Source organism: Hypanus sabinus, chromosome 7 (assembly GCF_030144855.1).
Source record: "Hypanus sabinus isolate sHypSab1 chromosome 7, sHypSab1.hap1, whole genome shotgun sequence".
In the NCBI taxonomy this organism is placed as follows: domain Eukaryota; kingdom Metazoa; phylum Chordata; class Chondrichthyes; order Myliobatiformes; family Dasyatidae; genus Hypanus; species Hypanus sabinus.
Genome location: NC_082712.1, coordinates 178,807,296 through 178,823,879, shown reverse-complemented (window position 1 = coordinate 178,823,879; position 16,584 = coordinate 178,807,296). Strand labels below are relative to the sequence as shown.

General features: G+C 43.3%; 1 protein-coding gene across 1 annotated transcript in view; it reads right to left on the bottom strand.

Annotated features, from left to right (window-relative positions):
- Positions 1 to 16,584, bottom strand: part of mrvi1 (murine retrovirus integration site 1 homolog) — a 619,638-nt gene that overhangs the window by 425,847 nt on the left and 177,207 nt on the right. The window contains exons 19-20 of the mRNA XM_059976243.1: positions 10,858 to 10,963; positions 4,136 to 4,197 (exon numbers count right to left, since the gene is read on the bottom strand). Coding sequence (XP_059832226.1) covers positions 4,136 to 4,197; positions 10,858 to 10,963 — 168 coding nt within the window. The remainder of the gene's footprint in view (positions 1 to 4,135; positions 4,198 to 10,857; positions 10,964 to 16,584) is intronic.

The following is a 16,584-nucleotide window of genomic DNA, read 5'->3' as shown; positions in this document are numbered from 1 at the left end:
AAGCTAATCCCTCCTGCCTGTACCCAGCCCTCTACATGTATAAAGGACTGCACCAGTGCAAGGGCCAAGCTCAACTGATCCAGGTCTCTGGACTGAACGATCCCATCATCCTGAGACTAAAGGCTAACAAGGTGAAGGTTCAAGGGATGTTCACCAAAATTATTCCAGGATTGAAAGTCTTATGAAATAAGGAGTGCCTGATGGCTATGGGCCTCTATTTGCTGGAGTTTAGAAGAACGAGGGGTGATCTCATTGAAACCTATCAAATGTTGAAAGGGCTCAATGCAGTGGATGCAGAGAGGCTCTTTACTATGGTGGGGGAGTCTAAAACCAGAGGACACACTCTCAGAAAAGGGGTACATCCTTTTAGAACAGAGATGAGGAGGAATTTCTTTAGCCAGAGAGTAGAGGAATTTGTTGCCACGGGCGGCTGTGGAGACCAAGTCATTGGGTATATTTACGGCAGAGGTTAATAGATTCTTATAGTCAGGACATGACTGGATACAGGGAGAAGGTGGAGATTGGGACTGGGAGAGAAAAAGGATCTGCCTTGATGAAATGGCACAGCAGCCTCAAATGGCCAAACAGCCTAATTCTGCTCCAGTATCTCATGGTCTTGTGGTCTAATAAAGCATCCATCAGATGGAAAAAGGTGAAAGAGAGGAAGGCTCAACAGGAAACTTGTCTTCTTTAGCAGATCCCGCGATCTAGACACAAAGCAGTGCAACTCTGTAATAATTTACCTTGTTCATCTTTGGTGCCACAGTGATTGATTAGCGGTAATTAAAAGTTAAATTAAATTGTTAAATTGCGGTGAGATGGATAAGATTCAGAATTGTGTAATGTCATTTCCTGCACACATGTGTAAAGGAAAATGAAATAATTGTTACTTCGGATCTGATGACGCATAAAGAAAACACAAAAGATAAAGCACACAATAATAATATTTTAAAAACACACCATAAATATAAATACATAAGATAGCTTATATACATAGTTGACTGTATTGTCCACAAAGTGAGCTAGGCTGTACATAAGGTGACTGACAGGAATTGATGAAGTAGTGGTGGTTGGAGGTGTGGAGGGGTGGGTTAGTGGGTGGAGGTGTTGATCAGCCTCGCTGCTTGGGGAAAGGAACTGTGGTCCTGGCGTGGATGCTACATAGCCTCTTCCCTGATGGGAGTGAGACAAACAGGTACAACCTCCTGCAAGTTCAGTTTTAACTTTTAATTAAAAGTTAAATTAAATGGTTAAATGAAATTGAAATGGATAAGATTATAACCTCTTGTGAGTTTACTTTACATCCACGGCCCAAATTCGGCAACCTCAAACAATCCAACATTCTTCAGCATTCCTGGAACGATGGAGGAGAGATTAAAATTGGCCTGTATTCATTGGAATTTGGACTGAGTGGTGATCTCATAAAACACAAGATTGTGAGAGGGATTGACAGGTTATGTGAGCTGCCTGCAGAAATGATGGAGCCAGATACTCTCACAACATTTCAGAACCATCTAGTCAAGTCCTTGAACTGTCAGGTAGAGAAGGCTCTGGCCTTAATGCAGATAAAACAGCCCCGAGCTTGGAGGTGTGGACATGGAACAGGTTGTACCACCTGCAATGCCTGAGCAATTGGACAAACTCTCCCTTGAGTGGTGGAAGTTGAGAGGAGTCTAGATAGAAGTTTATAAAATGACATGAGGCAGAAATGGAGTGGAAACTCAGTCTTTTTCCAAAGCAGATATGTAGATTACTGGAGGGATCACTTTAAGATGAGGGTGAAAGTTCAAAGGGGATGTGTGGGCAAAGTTTTTTTTGCATAGAACCCTCAAAGTTGCAGTACAAATTGATAGGGTGACAAAGGAGTGAGTATATGGTGTATTGGCCTTCATTAGTTAGGGGGTGGAGTTTAAGAGCCATGAGGTAATGTTGTAGCTCTAAAAACCACTGTTGGACCATACGTGGAATAGTGTGTTCAATTCTCTTTCCCTTATTATAAGAAGGATGTGGAAGCTTTAGAGAGGATGCAGAAGAGATTTACCAGGATGCTACCTGGATTAGAGAGCATGTCTTATGAGGAAAGGTTGAGTGAATTACAGTTCGTCTCTTTGGAATGAAGGAGGATGAGAGGTGATGATAGAGGTGTACAAGACAATAAGAAACATAGATCGAGTAGACAGCCAGCTTTTTCCCAGGGTGGAAATGGCTAACATGTGGTGCCATAATTTTAAGGTGATTGGAGAAAAGTCAGGAAGGTTCTGTTACAGTGAGTGGTGAGTGCATGGGACATGTTACCAGGGGCAGTGATAGAGGCAGATGCATTAGCGACATTTTATAGACTCTTGGATCGGCACATGCGTAGATGATAGAAAACTGGAAGGCTACAATATGTAGGAGGGAAGGGTTAGATTGATGTTGGAGTAGGTTAAAAGCTCAGCACATTGTGGGCCGAAAGGTCTATGTCTGTCTATTTATTTATTTAGAAACGGGCCATTCCGGCCCTTTGAGCTGCACCACCCAGCAGCTCACCTATTTAACCCTCGCCTAATCACAGGACAATTTACAATGAGAGTTTTTAATGGTTGGGAGGACTCAAACATAAAAGCAAGGATGTAATGTTGGCACTACAAGTCATTGAACAGACCATATCAAACAGAGTAATGAGAGCAGTTTTATCCAAGGAAGGATGTGCTGGCATTGGGGAGTCTAGAGGAGGTTCATGAGAATGATAGCAGCAAAGAAAGGGTCAACATACAAGGAACATTTGATGGTTCCAGGACTGTACTCGTTGGAGTTTAGAAGAATGAAGGTGGGACCTCATTGAAGCCTATGGAATAGTGAAAAGCCCAAGCCTAGCGGACGTTTCCAATAATGGGGGAATCTAGGACCAGAGGGCACAACCTCAGAATAGAAGGATGGCCCTTTAGATCAAAGATTAGGACAATTTCTTTAGCCAGAAAGTGGTGAATCTGTGGAATTCATTGCCATGGATGGCTGTGGAGGCCAAGTCACTGAGTACCTTTAAAGTAGAGTTTGATGGGTTCTCGAATACTCAGGGCATCAAAGGTTACGAGAAGAAGTCAGAAGAATTGGGTTGAGAGGGATAATAAATCAGACATGACGGAATGGTGGAGCGGAACTTATGAGCTGAGTGAATTAATTCTGCTCTCAGTCGTATGGTTGAAGTTCAAGGGCCAAATGTTCTATTGTTGCTCCCAAGCCTTGCCTGTAACATGATGGTGTGGTCAGCGTGGCACATCTTTCAGAACGAAGTTTGGACACGTTGCTCGAGTTACCTAGTTTAGAATTTTACCCATTCACCTCTCTGCCACTGGATTCAATGCACCACTGGCCCTGTAAGCACTTTGCTAATGTCAACAGTGCTGAGGACAAGCTGGTTGAGAACTTCACATTCCGAAAAATGAACTTGCCGGTCCAGCCATCCAGACACCATGGACAAGGAAGTGCACCAACACCTTGACCACCACAGGAGATTAAAGAAATTCAGTATGTCCACATCAACATTCACCAATCTTTATCAATGCATCATAGAAAGCATCCTATCTAGATAGATTACCACTTGGAATGGCAACTGCTCTGCCTGTGACCGTGATAAACGGCAGAGTTGTGGACACGGCTCAGCACATCACAGGCGCCAGGCTCCCCTCCACAGACTCTGTCCACATATCTCAGTAAGGCAGCCAGCATAATCAAAGACCTCTCCCATGCCAGACAATCTCTCTTCTCACCTCTGTCACTGGGCAAAAGATACAAAAGCCTGAAGCCACGTACCACCAGGTTTAAGGACAGTTTCTATCTTACTGTTATAAGCCTATTGAATGGTTCCCAAGTACGATAAGATAGACTCTTGACCTCACAATCTACCTTGTTTTGACCTTGCACCTTATTGTCTACCTGCTCTGCACCTTCTCTGTAGCCATTACACTTTTTTGCTGCATTCTGTTATTGTTTTACCTTGTTCTACCTCAATGCACCGTGCAATGATCTGGTCTGTATGGACAGTACGCAAGACAAGCTTTCCACTGTCTCGTGGTACACGAGACAGTAATCAACCAATTCCAATGTGATGACAATAAATCAATTTACCAGATTTTTCAATACAAATGGAGCTTACCCCAACCGCACTGCTGCTGTTGCATTCATGCACACTCTGCTGCAGAGACTGGGCTGTCCTCCCTGTGGGAATCAGATCTTAGATTAGCATCTCACACAGAGCCATCCAACGTCTCTTCAACGCCAACGTCAGGGCTGGTGGACCAGCTGTCTAAAGACGATGACACACTCGGGACAGGAGTTAGGGTGAACTGGTGTGCAGGTGACAGTTATACGAAGCTGTACAATATTTCTCATCTCTGCCTTGTATAACCCACAGCAACAATTACCAGGCAACTGTACACAACCAATCAGAGAGATGTAAATTACTGATGGTACTCAACCTCTCTCAGTAATGATAATCAGCAGTTAGATTGTTACAAGGTCTCATGACCCTAATGGACTACCTCACGATTTTTCCACCTCTTTTTGCACTACTTAGTTAATTTATATTTTATATATTCTTCTTAGTGTGATTTATAGTTTTTATTATTACATATTGCAATGTACTGCTCCCACAAAACAACAAATTTCACGACGTATGCCAGTGTTACAAAACCTGATTCAGATTCAGATTATTCTTGTTAATTTAATAAAGGGAAAATAATTCAGAAATACGTCATTTGGACATTAACAGTTTTGCTGCTAACTTTGATCCCTGTTTAAAAGGCCCTTCGTTAATATTACAGAGCACAAATACTGTTTGAATTATGCCACTGCCCTGTTTAATCAGTTTTCTTTTGATGTCTGGCTCCATCAACAATAAAGCTTCTGTCCCTCTCTGAGCTGTTGAGAGGAGAAAACTCCCAGTTCCCACGAATCCCGCGTGTAAAGAAATGCTCTACGTTGGTGAGACCCGACATAGGTTGGGGGACCGCTTTGTTGACCCGTTCCGCTCAATCCACAAGAAGTCGGATTTACCATTTTAATTTTACTTCCCATTCCCATTCCAACATGCCAGTCCTCCTCTACTACCACAATGAGGCCACTCTCAGGTTGAGGCAACAACACCTCATAGTCCATTTACGTAGCCTCCAACCTGATGGCATGAACATCGATTTCTCCAACTTCTGGTAATTTTTTACCCTCTGCCTTCCCTCTTCCTCAGTTCTGCACCGTGGACTCTTACCTCTTCTCCTCACCTGCATATCTCCTCCCACTGGTGCCCCCCTTCTTTCCCTTTCTCCACTCTCCTCTCTAATCAGGTTCCTTCCTCTCCAGCTCTTTACTTTTCCACCTATCACCTGCCAGCTTCTTACTTTGCCCCCGCCCCCACCCACCTGTCTTCACCTATCACCTTCCAGCGTGTCCTCCGTCCCCTCCCCCACCTTCTTATTCTGGCTTCTTCCTCCTTCCTGGAGAAGGATCTTGGCCTGACCTTGAATAGACCTTGGATTTGGGTCTATTGAGGAATATAGGGTAGCAAGAAAGGAGCTTAAGAAGGGGCTGAGAAGAGCAAGAAGGAGGCATGAGAAGGTCTTGGCGAGTAGGGTAAAGGAAAACCCCAAGGCATTCTTCAGTTATGTGAAGAACAAAAGGATAACAGAAGTGAAGGTAGGACCAATTAGAGATAAAAGGATGTGGAAGCATTGAAAGGGCACCGAGGAGATTTACCAGGATGCTGCCTGGTTTAGAGAGTATGGATTATGATCAGAGATTAAGGGAGCTAGGGCTTTACTCTTTGGAGAGAAGGAGGATCAGAGGAGACATGATAGAGGTTTACAAGATATTAAGAGGAATAGATAGAGTGGACAGCCAGTGCCTCTTCCCCAGGGCACCACTGCTCAATACAAGAGGGCATGGCTTTAAGGTAAGGGGAGGAAAGTTCAAGGGGGATATTAGAGGAAGGTTTTTCACTCAGAGAGTGGTTGGTGTGTGGAATGCACTTCCTGAGTCAGTGGTGGAGGCAGATACACTAGAGAAGTTTAAGAGACTACTAGACAGGTATATGGAGGAATTTAAGGTGGGGGGTTATATGGGAGGCAGGGTTTGAGGGTCGGCACAACATTGTGGGCCCAAGGGCCTGTAATGTGCTGTACTATTCTATTCTATTCTGACACCTCGACTGTTTGTTCATTTCCATAGATACTACTTGATCTGCTGAGTTCCTCCAACATTTTGTGTGTGTTGTAAATAAAGACTCCCCCACATCACCCTGTGAACAGTAAGGGTCGAGACATAAAGCTACTGTCTATTGTCCAGTGCCAGCCAACACCAAACATACATATTGTGTCCATTCTCACTCCAAAACACCTCAATTACAATTTCATCATAAAATACATCAAAGGGCTCAATCGGGCCTCAGCCTGTTCCTCACAAGATTCAAGATTGTTTACTGTCACTTCAAATACACAAGCATAAGGAGAACAAAATTATTACTCTGAACCTGATGTAGTGCAAAAGATGATAAAGAACAAAATAATAATAAAAATAGATATGAATACATATTTGTCCAGGTGCAGGTCAATGGGTCTAGGCAGATTGATGGTTTGGCATGGACTAGATGCACCAAACGGCCTCTTTCTGTGCTGTAGTGTTCTATGTCTCTATGACACAAGATAGCTTATTTACGTAGGTTGATTCTCTATCCATAAAGTGGTGGTAAGCACAGAAGTGTCTGTACACAAGGTGACTGAATTGACAGGAAATGATGAAGTAGTGGTGGTTGGGGGTGTGGAGGGCTGGGTTAGTGGGCGGAGGTGGTGATCAGCCTCATTGCTTGGAGAAAGCAACTGTTGTTGAGTCTAGTGGTCCTACCATGGATGGGAGTGGGACAAACAGTCCATGAGCAGGGTGGGTGGGATCCTTCATGATGTTACTGGCCCTTTCTCTGGCACTTTTCTGTATAAATGTCCTTGATGGCTGCAGTTATTCCCAGTGTTAGGCTTCACTGCTAACTTAATAGTAAACAACTTGTGGGAATATTCAGTTTCCTGTCTACACAGAATTATCTCAAGTTTTCTACAATCTACAGGAACCAGTATTGTGTCTAATTTTGGTCATCTAACTGCAAGAAGGATGTAAAGGGCCTGGAGCTGATGCAAGAAAAAAGTTTAATTATTCCACAGATCAGAATATCAGAAATAGAAGCAAGGGTTGGTCACTTGGGTAGCATAGTGGTTAGTGCAATGCTGTTCTGTGCCAGCAATCAGGGTTCAGACCCCACTGCTGTCTGTAAGGAGTTTGTTTGTTCTCCCTGTGAATGAGTGGCTTTTCTCCACACTCCAAAGACATACAGCGTAGGGTTAGTGAGTTGTGGGCATGCAATGTTGGCACCTGGAACCTAGCAACACTTGCTGGCTGTCTCCAGCACATCCTCAGACTGTGTTGGCCATTGATGCAAACAATGCATTTCACTATGGTTGACGTACAGTACATGTGACAAAGCTAATCCTTAATAGCAAGAATGCAAATAAATTGGAGCAAGAGTAGGCCTCAAGCCTGATGCACATTCCAAAATGGCCATGGCTAATCTTCCCAGAGCTCAGCTCCTGTCTTCTACCTGTTCCACTTCGCCCTCAATTCCCTGATCTTTCAGACATTTATCTCCCTACTCCTCCTTGTGGAGCTGACTCAATGGGCTAAATGGCCTAATTCTGCTCCCAGGTCTAATGGTCTTTAAACAACTTTGGTGATCCAGCCTCATTGACCCTCCATGGAACAGAGAGTTCCAGAGATTCACCACCCCCCCCCCCCCGCCCTGTTCCCATGCACCCTAGTTCTTAAATGGCTACCTCCTTATCTTGTAACGGTGCTCCCCTGTTCATAAGACATAGGAGCAGAATTAGGCCATTTGTCCCATCGAGTCTGCTCTGTAATTCCATCATGGCTGATTTACTTTCCCTTTCAACATTCCCCTCGTAACCTTTGACGCCCTGACTAATCAAAAACCTATCAACCTCCGCTTTAAATATACTCAATGACTTGGCCTCCACCGCTGTCTGTGGCAATGAATTCCACAGATTCCCCACCCTCTGGCTCAAGAAATTCCTACACATCTCCATTCTAAATGGATACCCCTCTATTCTGAGTCTGTGCCTTCTGGTCCTCGACTCCCCCACTAGAGGAAACATCCTCTGCACATCCACTCTATCCAGGCCTTTCAATATCGGATAAGTTTCAATGGGTTCCCCTCATTCTTCTAAACTCCAGAGAGTACAGACCCAGAGCCATCAAACACTCCTCAAACCTAACCCTTTCATTCCCAGTATCATTCTCATAAACCTCCACTGGATCCTCTCCGACGCCAGCACATCCTTTCTTAGATATGGGATCCAGAACTGCTGAAAAGTACTCTGTCAGTTTGTCGAAGAAACCTGTATATCCTGGTCAAGCTTTTGTGAACTGCTTCCAACACACCAATATTTCCAACCCAGCAAAGCTGTTAATGTCCACATGGTGTACTTCAGAGTAATTTTCCACTTATATAAAAAAATCACAGGAATATGAGACACTGTAAAAAATTTAACACCTGATTATCATTACCAAAAGAGGTAATGTCATTAATTTGCAAACTTTGTATAATTTTGTATGGTTGTCTCGTGGAGGAAAAGTTGGACATTTTCCCAGGACAGAAATGGCTAATTCAAAGGGGCATAGCTTTATGGTGTTTGAAGGAAGGACGGAGGGATGTCAGAGGTAGGCTTCTTTTCCACAAAGAGTGGTGAGTGTGTGGAACACCTTGCCTGGCAGATACATTAGGGATGTTTCAGAGACTCTTAGACAGGCACATGGATGATAGAAAATTGGAGGGCTCTGTGGGACGGAAGGGTTAGATTGATCTGAGAGTAGGTTAAAATGTCGGCACAACATGTGGGCCAAAGGTGCTGTACTGTTCTATGTTCTATGACTACAAAAGCAAAAATGTTGAGGACCTTGATTATTTGGAAATCTCTCCCTCAAAGAGCAGCAGAAGCAAAGTGTTTGAAGACAGAAATGGATAAATACTTGAAACTCAAAAGGTATGAAGGTAACTGGGGTAGCTGGGAATGTGGAACTGAGGTTATAATGAGATCACGTGAGGCAGGCAGGTTGTGAGGGCCTGAGGGTCTGCTGCTGTTCCACACTCTAGGTTCATATTCTCAGGCTCTGGATTTCTGGCATCTGCAGAACCTCGTGGTAAAATGGAGTCTGTTCTCCCATGTTACTATAGTTGAATTCTTTAGTTATGTGAGCCTTCAGGAGATGCCGATTCCCACGGAGAAGATCTTCTCATGAGTATTGTCAAAGAGTCATGTACAACACTACAGGCCCTTTGTCCCATCCAGACCGTGCTGAATCATTAATCTGCCTAGTCTCATTGACCTGAACCTGGAACAAAGACCTCCCTATCCCTCCCATCCATGCAACTATCCAAACTCCTCTTAACTGTTGAAATTGACCCCTCATGGGCAGCTCACTCCACACTCTCACCATCTTCTGAGTGAGGAAGTTTCCCTCTCCTGTTCCCCTTAAACATTTCAACCTTAACCCATGACCTCTAGTTGGAGGCTCACACAACCTCAGTGGAAAAAGCCTGCTTACATTTATCCCTTATAATTTTGTATACCTCTATCAAATCTCCCACATTCTAGAAATAAAGTCCTAATCTATTCAACCTTTTCCTGCATCTCAGGTTCTCAAGTCCCAGCCACATCCTTGTAAATTTTCTCTGTGCTCTTTCAATTTTGCTCCTTAAGAGATGTATCTCTGCTGATGCCAAGCTCCTACACAACAACAGCAGAAATCACCCCACTACCCAGTACCACCCTCCAGTGCTCCCTCAATACTGGCACCAGCACTATAGAACATAGATCAGTACAGGCCCTTCAGCCCACAATGTGCAGATCTTTTAACTTACTCCAAAATCAATCTGAGACTCCCCTCCTACATAGCCCTCCATTCTTCTATCATCCATGTGCCTAGTTAAAAGTCTCTGAAATGGCCCTAGTGAATCTGCCTCAGCCGCCACAGCACGCTCCACACAACCACCACTACTTGTGTAAAAAAACCTGCTTCTGACATCCTCCCGATATTTTCCTCCAATCTACAACACCACTAAATTTTGTATCATCTGCAAACTTACTAATTCATTCTTGTACTTCCTCACTCAAGTCAATTATTAAAAAAACATAAAGAGCAGAGGTCCCAGAACAGATCCCTGCAGAACACCGCTGGTCACTGACCTCCAGGCAGAGTACAGTCCATTTACAACCACTCGTCCCACTACAGTTTATCTCAAGGTCTTGGTGGGCCGAAACCAGCAAAAACAGATCTGAAACCTTAAAACAGATGGAGCCAATGTATCTTGTTTCCTACCAGTAATGACATTCAGGGAGGGGAGGAAGGTCTCTGATCTCCAATTGCAGAAAATGAATTGTTCTTACTTGTCCCCCATTTGCCACTCTGACCTGAATGGCCAAGCACAACGGGACCACTGAGTCTCCCCCCGGAACCCGAGTGGACATGACGGGAACACTGAGCCCCCCCCCCCCCCCGGAACCCGAGTGGACATGACGGGAACACTGAGCCCCCCTCCCCCGGAACCCAAGTGGACATGACGGGAACACTGAGCCCCTCCCCCCCCCCCGGAACCCGAGTGGACATGACGGGAACACTGAGCCCCTCCCCCCCCCCCGGAACCCGAGTGGACATGGAGTATTGTTCGAAGATATGTTGTCAAAGTAGCACAGGGAAGAAGGGCAGGATGATCAGATTTCTCAAGCGTGGAGTTGAATGGGGTTTTGTCAGTCTGGCAGTCCTTACCATCTGTGACGTTCTCCGCAGGGGACGGGCATGCCTGGAGTTCCCCGTTCAACGTTCTGGGGCTCTGCTTTGTGCTGGTTTGCACAGAGGAATGGGATCCCACTATCTAGATCAGAACAAAGAGTCGTTAGATGTCACAGGTTGCCCACCATTTCTTTTTTTTTATTAGTTTTTTTATGCATTTTCTACATCGCTACAGATAAAAAAAACCCAAATCAAAATGAAGAACATTAATACAGTGCAAAAATAAACATACAATAATACTATAATACAAAAAAGATAATTGAGAAAGCACCCAAATTGAAGACATGTAAAATTAGTATCCTCCCCAAGCCCCGCAACAAAAAAGAACTCCAGACCAACCACAACACAATATAGAGAATATAAATCAGGACATTCAAACCCCCAAAACTGTAAATACACTTAGCAACAAAAGATATTAATGCCTACTACCAAAAAAAAAGGAGCTGAAAGCAAGGGACCGAAAAAAAACCTTAGTTAAGAGGAAGGTTATGAAAGTACTCAATAAAAGGTCCCCAGACCTTATGGAACTTTATATCCGAATTAAGAACTGAATAATGAATTTTTTCAAGGTCTAAGCAGGCCATAATATCATTAAGCCATTGAGCATGCGTGGTCGGGGCAACATCTCTCCATCTAAGGAGGATTAAACGTCTAGCCAGGAGAGAAGCAAAAGATAATATTCGACACTTAGTCGAACTCAAATGTAAATCTGTCTCACCCAAAAAACTGAACAAAGCAATTAAAGGGTTAGGTTCTAAGTGGTGATTCAGAATATAAGCTAAAGTTATGAAGACATCTTTCCAAAATTTCTCCAAGCTAAGACAGAACCAGTACATATGAATAAGAGAGGCCTCGCCCCTTTTGCATTTATCACAAAGACTAATATTAGGGTAAAATCGAGATAGTTTAGATTTAGACATATGGGCTCTATGAACAATCTTAAACTGTAAAAGGCAATGGCGAGCACAAAGAGAGGTTGAATTAACCAATTTGAGAATCGAGCCACCATTTCAACTGTACATTTTATCTTTGTGTACCTGCACTGCACTTTCTCTGTAGCTGTTACACTTTATTCTGCAATCTGTCATTGTTTTCCCTTGTTCTATCTCAGTCCACTGTGTAATGGTCTGATCTATATGAACGGTGGGCAAGACAAGCTTTTCACTGTCGGTACATGTGACAATAATCAACCAAATTACCAAATTATCAATTGATTCTATATCTCAGATTTTTCAAAGTTCGAAGTAAATTAATTTTCAAAGTCTATGTATGTTGCCATTTACAACCCTGAGATTTATTTTCTTGTGGGCATTCATAAATACACAATAAAATCAATGAAAAATCATAAACAAGACAGACAACCAATCTGCAAAAGACAACAAAGTGTGCAAATATAAAGAGAAGTAAAGCAGACAAATCATAATAAATAAATAAGCAATAAATATTCAGTGAGTGCATGAGATGAATTCTTGAAAGTGAGTCCAGAAGTTGTGGAAACAGTTCAGTGTTGAGGTGAGTGAAGTTCTCCCCTCTGGTTCAAGGGCCTGGTAGCTGAGGGGTAGTCACTGTTCCTGAACCTGGTGGTGTAGGACCTGAGGCTCCTGTACCTTCTTCCTTATGGTGGTGATTTGTAAATTTTGTAGGGGTGAATTTCTGTTACTCAGACATCTATATACTGGGGCGGGGTGGGGGGGTGGGGGGTTGCAGGTCACCTGTATTAGAATTTCTTCCACTAAATGCCTGAACATACAGCTGTTATTTAGGGTGGTCGAGCTGTACAACAAGCAGAAAGGTCCTTTGGCCTAAACGTGTTCATGTGGAACAAGATTTATATTCAAGCTAATCCCATTTCTCAGCCTTTGTCCCACCACTGTACCCTCTAAACTGTATGGGTGCATGGCCATGCAGTAACTGAAATGCTCCTGTGCACATTGCCTTTGTTGTCGTGCAGATGGAATATTCTTTTATATAATGTTAATATAGTTTTTAAATCTACGTTAATTGTGAAATACCATTATTGTGTTAACGATTGTAATCTATAGATTTTCTAAATAACACAACATAACGTACCATAACCTTCACTTGAAACACCTTCAACGTAGTTATATTTTCAGTGTTTCGAGTTACAGCACTGTTACAAATTGTAACAATGAACACAGAATGGAAGTCAGTAGCTCGTTGTTAATAAACCACCAGCCCACTGAACACCAACGCATATCACAAAAATAATCATTTAGAGTTCTGTGCAGTTTTCAGGCTGTGTAAAAATTTCCAGCTCAGATCAATGGTTGGTACGTACAGCTGTAAATAAAGATTAGAGAAAACATTGCTTATCCCTCTAAATGCTTGTCATCCATACACTTGTCCACATGCTCCTTAAGTATATCTAACATACCTGCCTGAACCACTTCTTCTGGAAGCTGGTTCCATACACCTACAATCTATTGTGTGAAACAGTTGCCACTCAGGACCTTATCAAGCCTTTCACCTCGAAACTCGACCACTACTTTATTATTTCCTGTCAGTCATTTTATGTACATCCTAGTGTCACTTTATGAACATACAATCAATGTGTAAAAGATATCTTAAGCACTTATATTTACTGTGTTTTTATTATTATTGTGCTCTTTATCTTATTGTGTTTTTTTTGTGGTGCATCGGATCCAGAGTGACAATTATTTTGTTCACCTTTATTTACACTTGTGTACAGGAAATTACATGAAACAATCTTGAATCCTGTCTGTGCCCTTTATGATTTTACCCACTCCTCATCCTCTTACGCTCCAAAGAATAAAAGCCCAGCCTGGCCAACCCCTCCCTATAACTCAATCTCTACAGTCCTTGGAAATCTTTTCCACACACTTTCCATTTTGAGCACATCCTTCCTATAACAACGTGACCAAAATGCAATATGTTACTCCAGATGAGGCCTCAGCAACATTCTGTGCAGCAGCAACGTCACTTGAACACAGGAGATTCTGCAGGCACTGGAAATCCAGAGCAACACACACAAAATGCTGGAGGAACTCAGCAGATCAGGCAGCACCTATGGAAGTGAATAAACAGTTGATGTTTCAGGCCAAGACCCTTCTTCAGGACTGGAAAGGAAGGGGTTAGAAGCAACGTAGCATCCTAACTCCTGTATTCAGTGCCGTAACAGATAAACAGCAGTGTTCCGAAAACTTTCTTCACTGTCCTGTTACCTGTGATCCCACTCAAATGGAACAATGCCCCAGTACCTCAATTTCCCTCTGTTCTTCAACAATACCCAGTGACCTTTCATTCAGTGTAACAACCTAACCTTGATCTGTCCTTCCAAAATGTAACAGCTTACACTTAGAGTCAAAGAACACTACAGCACAGAAACAGGCCCTTCTGCCCATCTAGTCCATGTTGAACCATTAACCTGCTTAGTCCCATCAACCTGCACTTGGGCGATAGCCCTTCATGGTTTTGCCAACCCCCCGCATCCATGTACCTTTCCAAGTTTCTTGTAAACATTAAAATCGAACCACATCTACCACCTGTGCTGGCAGCTTGTTCCACACTCTCTCCATCCTCCGAGTGAAGAAGTTCCCCTCAGGTTCCCCTTAAACCTATGACCTCTAGTTGTATTCTCACTGAACCTCAGTGGAAGAAGCCAGCTTGCATTTACCCTATCTGCAGAGCAGATGCCATGGGCCAAATGGCCTAATTCTGCTCCTCTATCTTATGGTCTATGCTCTTTATAATTTTATATCTCTCTGTCATATCTCCCCTCAATCTTCTATATTCTAAGGAATAAAGTCCCAAACTTTCCAACCTTTTCTTACAGGTCCTCCAGTCCTGGCAACATCCTTGTAAGTTTCCTCTGAAATCTATCAATCTTATTTACGTCTTTCTTGTAGGTAGGTGACCAAAACTGCACACGATACTCTAAATTAGGCCTCTACATCATCTTACACAATTTCAACATAACATCCTATACTTTGATTTACGAAGGTCAATGTGCCAAAAGCTCTTTCTACCTGTGATGTCACTTTCAAGGAATTATGAACCTGGATTCCCAGATCCCTTTGTTCTACCCCACTCTCCAGTCCCTACCATTCACTGTGTAAGACCTACCCTGGTTGGTCCTACTGAACTGCAACGCCCCACACTTGGCTGCATTAAATTCCACCTGCCATTCATTCCATTGATTTACAACTCATTTCTTATCAGCAGACCACACTCTGAGTGCTGTACCATTCACCTGACATGTTACAGGGTCACACATAAGCAGGCAGAGGGTTAGCTCGGTAACTGCCGAAAGGGAATGATTAACAAGGGAAAGAAAGGAGATTTTAAAAAAGCACACTTGATCAATGAAATGTTGCCACGGTTACAACTTCACCAAGCATATTGCTCTCGCTATTAAAGTATAATGAAGACATAACAATGGAGTGTCTAGCAGTTGTGTGTGTGTGTGTGTGTGTGTGTTTATGAGTGAGTCTGGGGGGGTGTGTGAGAGAGAGTCTATGTGTCTGTTTATGAGTGAGTCTGGGGTGTGTGTGTGTGCAAGTGTGTGTTTATGAGTGAGTTTGTGTGTGTGTTTATGAGTGAGTGTGTGTGAGTGAGAATGTGTGTCTGCAAGTGTGTGTGTTTGTGGGTGAGTATATGTGTGTGAGAGAGTGAATCTGTGTGTGTGCATGTGTGAGAGTGAGTGTGAGCGAGTGTGTGTGTGAGAATGAATGTGTGAGTGTGAGTGTGTGTGTGATTGATTGAATGAGTGTGTGTGAAAGAGAGTGTGAGTGTGTGTGTGATTGAGTCTAGGTAGGTATGTGTGTGTGCATTTATGAGTGAGTCATTGTGTCTCTGTGTGTGAGAGAGAGTGAGTATGTGCGCATGTGAGTAAGTGTGTGTGTGCAAGTGAGTGTGTCTGAGTGTGTAAGTAAGTGTGTGTGATTGTGTGTGAGAGTATATGTGTGTGCATTTGTGAGTGAGTGTTTGTGAGTATGAGTGTATATGTGTGTGCATTTGTGAGTGAGTGTTTGTGAGTATGAGTGTGTGTGTGTGTGTGTGTGTGTGTATCCGTGTATGAGAGGCTGTGTGTGAGAGTGTGAGTGCATGTGTGTGAGTGAATGAAAGTGTGTGTGTGTGAGTGTGTCTGTGTGCATGCACCTTTGTGTGCATGTACGTGTTAATCAGCATGCTTGTGCAAGTGTGCTTGCATTAGTGTGTGTGTGTGCATGTGCTTTCATATACAGGCTTGTGCATGTGTGCATGCATGTAGGTATATATGTATGCATGTGTGTGTGCCTGTCTGGGGTAAATCTGGCCCTGCTCACCCCCTCCCCCTGCCTCCTCAGAGTATGCGTCTTTTCCAGTCTCCCTGCTTTGTTATTGCAGCTTTCTCACAGAGAAAGTCAACGAGACCCGTGGGAATCAGTTCCACATTCTCACCACACTCTGGGGAAAGCTCATTCTCCCAAATTCCCTGCTTGGTTTCCTTACATCAATGACCCCGCTCCTGCTCTTCACCACAAAACTGGAGATGCTCTATCTGTCTCTGTCCTACCAAACCTTTCCCGAGTTTAAAGCCCTCCACAAGTCATCCCTTGCCTATGATAATATAAGATTATCAGGAATACATGTCTGAAAATTAATTAAACCCTAGAACTGACATTATACAAAGCTGTCATCTCCAACAGCAGAGCAACTCGTATGACTATAATTGGAATGTAT